General features: G+C 44.5%; 1 protein-coding gene across 1 annotated transcript; it reads left to right on the top strand.

The window, feature by feature from the left end:
- Positions 1–294: 294 nt before the first annotated feature.
- On the top strand, positions 295–2,897 carry LOC135552080 (aminopeptidase N-like). The gene is made up of 4 exons (XM_064983474.1): positions 295–323; positions 889–915; positions 1,344–1,425; positions 2,400–2,897. Exons 1-4 carry the CDS (start codon positions 295–297, stop codon positions 2,550–2,552), a joined length of 291 nt encoding a protein of 96 aa, XP_064839546.1. The 3' UTR covers positions 2,553–2,897.

Genomic DNA, 2,897 nt, shown 5'->3' with positions numbered 1-2,897 from the left:
ATCTATACAGAGTAAGTCATCAGGGATAGGTGGAACTACATCCATACAGAGTAAGTCATCAGGGATAGGTGGAACTACATCTATACAGAGTAAGTCATCAGGGATAGGCGGAACTACATCTATACAGAGTAAATCATCAGGGATAGGCGGAACTACATCTATACAGAGTAAGTCATCAGGGTTAGGTGGAACTACATCTATACAGAGTAAGTCATCAGGGATAGGTGGAACTACATCTATACAGAGTAAGTCATCAGGACTAGGTGGAACTACATCTATACAGAGTAAGTCATCATGGATAGGTGGAACTACATCTATACAGAGTAAGTCATCAGGGATAGGTGGAACTACATCTATGCAGAGTAAGTCATCAGGGATAGGTGGAACTACATCTATACAGAGTAAGTCTAGGTGAAACTACATCTATACAAAGTAAGTCTAGGTGAAACTACATCTATACAGAGTAAGTCATCAGGGCTAGGTGGAACTACATCTATACAGATTAAGTCATCATGGCTAGGTGGAACTACATCTATACAGAGTAAGCTATCAGGGCTAGGTGGAACTACATCTATACAGAGTAAGTCTAGGTGGAACTACATCTATACAGAGTAAGTCATCAGGGCTAGGTGGAACTACATCTATACAGAGTAAGCCATCAGGGCTAGGTGGAACTACATCTATACAGAGTAAGTCATCAGGGCTAGGTGGAACTACATCTGTACAGATTAAGTCATCATGGCTAGGTGGAAATACATCTATACAGAGTAAGCTATCAGGGCTAGGTGGAACTACATCTATACAGAGTAAGTCTAGGTGGAACTACATCTATACAGAGTAAGTCATCAGGGCTAGGTGGAACTACATCTATACAGAGTAAGCCATCAGGGCTAGGTGGAACTACATCTATACAGAGTAAGTCTAGGTGGAACTACATTTATACAGTGTAAGTCTATGTGGAACTACATTTATACAGTGTAAGTCTATGTGGAACTACATCTATACAGAGTAGGTCTAGGTGGAACTACATTTATACAGTGTAAGTCTATGTGGAACTACATCTATACAGAGTAGGTCATCAGGGCTATGTGGAACTACATCTATGCAGAGTAAGTCTAGGTGAAACTACATCTATACGGAGTAAGTCTATGTGGAACTACATCTATACAAAGTAAGTCTAGGTGGAACTACATCTATACAGAGTAAGTCTAGGTGGAACTACATCTATGCAGTGTAAGTCTATGTGGGGCTATTGGACATCATGTAACTGTGAATATGTATCAGAGAAACTGATGTTTATTCACTGAGTAAAGATAATAATCATACATCTCGGTACCTGGCAGATATGGTGGTGGATCCTTCTCATTCTCTAACCTCATCAACGGTGTGACCAGGAGATTCTCTACTGAGTTTGAGCTGAAGCAGGTTGGTACTGAGCTGAATCACGGCTGTCCAACCCTGTTCCTGGAGAGCTACCCTCCTGTAAGGTTTTCACCCTAACCCTGTTCCTGGAGAGCTTACCCTCCTGTAAGGTTTTCACCCTAACCCTGTTCCTGGAGAGCTTACCCTCCTGTAAGGTTTTCACCCTAACCCTGTTCCTGGAGAGCCTACCCTCCTGTAGGTTTTCACCCTAACCCTGTTCCTGGAGAGCTTACCCTCCTGTAAGGTTTTCACACTAACCCTGTTCCTGGAGAGCTTACCCTCCTGTAAGGTTTTCACCCTAACCTTGTTCCTGGAGAGCTTACCCTCCTGTAAGGTTTTCACCCTAACCCTGTTCCTGGAGGGCTACCCTCCTGTAAGGTTTTCACCCTAACCCTGTTCCTGGAGAGCTTACCCTCCTGTAAGGTTTTCACCCTAACCTTGTTCCTGGAGGGCTACCCTCATGTAGGTTTTCACCCTAACCTTGTTCCTGGAGGGCTACCCTCCTGTAAGGTTTTCACCCTAACCTTGTTCCTGGAGAGCTTACCCTCCTGTAGGTTTTCACCCTAACCCTGTTCCTGGAGAGCTACCCTCCTGTAAGGTTTTCACCCTAACCTTGTTCCTGGAGAGCTTACCCTCCTGTAGGTTTTCACCCTAACCTTGTTCCTGGAGAGCTTACCCTCCTGTAGGTTTTCACCCTAACCTTGTTCCTGGAGAGCTTACCCTCCTGTAGGTTTTCACCCTAACCTTGTTCCTGGAGGGCTACCCTCATGTAGGTTTTCAAAGGTTAGGGGTTAGGGGATACAGATACAGTTTAATAAGGTATAAATTAGACTAGAGGTGTATGTATGAATGGATGGTCTGTTTGTTGGGGGGGGGGGGGGGGGACCAGAGCTTGTTTTCCTCCATCTCAAATTAGTTAGAAACTACAACATTGTTGAGTCAGAATTGTGATTTCTACCATGTTTCTATAATTGCAGCTGAAGCAGTTTAAAGAGGACAATGCCCGTGTGGGGTTTGGCTCGGGGACGCTGGCTCTGGAGCAGGCTATTGAGAGGACTACGGCCAACATTAAATGGGTGGCGGAGAACCAGGAGCCCGTTATGAAGTGGTTGGCCAATGAATGTACGTGAAATACCCCCCACTACAGCAGCGTGCGACCAGGCCAATGGTGTTACTGCTTACTGAACCATCAGGGATACACAGACTGTATTAAACAGACCACGAACATGGGGCTGCGTGACCCAAATGGCACCCTATTCCCTGTATAGCGTGCTACATAGGGCTCTGTTTAAAAAGAGTGCACTCCATAGGGAATAGGGAGCCATTTGGGACAGAGATGTGCTGTATAATGATGAATGGACCAAAATCATGTTGTTACTTGAATCATGTGCATCCATTTTGGATTGTCAGTTTTTCATGTTCTCGTGTTAATAAATGTCTGCCAATAAACGCTCAGTTAATATCGTCAGTTTCCA

The sequence above is a fragment of the Oncorhynchus masou genome, chromosome 2, assembly GCF_036934945.1.
Source record: "Oncorhynchus masou masou isolate Uvic2021 chromosome 2, UVic_Omas_1.1, whole genome shotgun sequence".
NCBI lineage: Eukaryota > Metazoa > Chordata > Actinopteri > Salmoniformes > Salmonidae > Oncorhynchus > Oncorhynchus masou.
Note: the sequence above shows the minus strand (reverse complement) of the source record. Positions and strands in the feature narration are given on the sequence as shown.

What these genes read in the sequence shown, in the direction of transcription:
- LOC135552080 (XM_064983474.1), top strand. Translation starts at nt 295, where the DNA reads ATGGATAGGTGGAACTACATCTATACAGA. An exon ending in TGGAACTACATCTATACAGA is followed by an intron (nt 324 to 888) that starts GTAAGTCATCAG and finishes GTAAGCCATCAG; the next exon opens with GGCTAGGTGGAACTACATCT. An exon ending in CTGAGTTTGAGCTGAAGCAG is followed by an intron (nt 1,426 to 2,399) that starts GTTGGTACTGAG and finishes CTATAATTGCAG; the next exon opens with CTGAAGCAGTTTAAAGAGGA.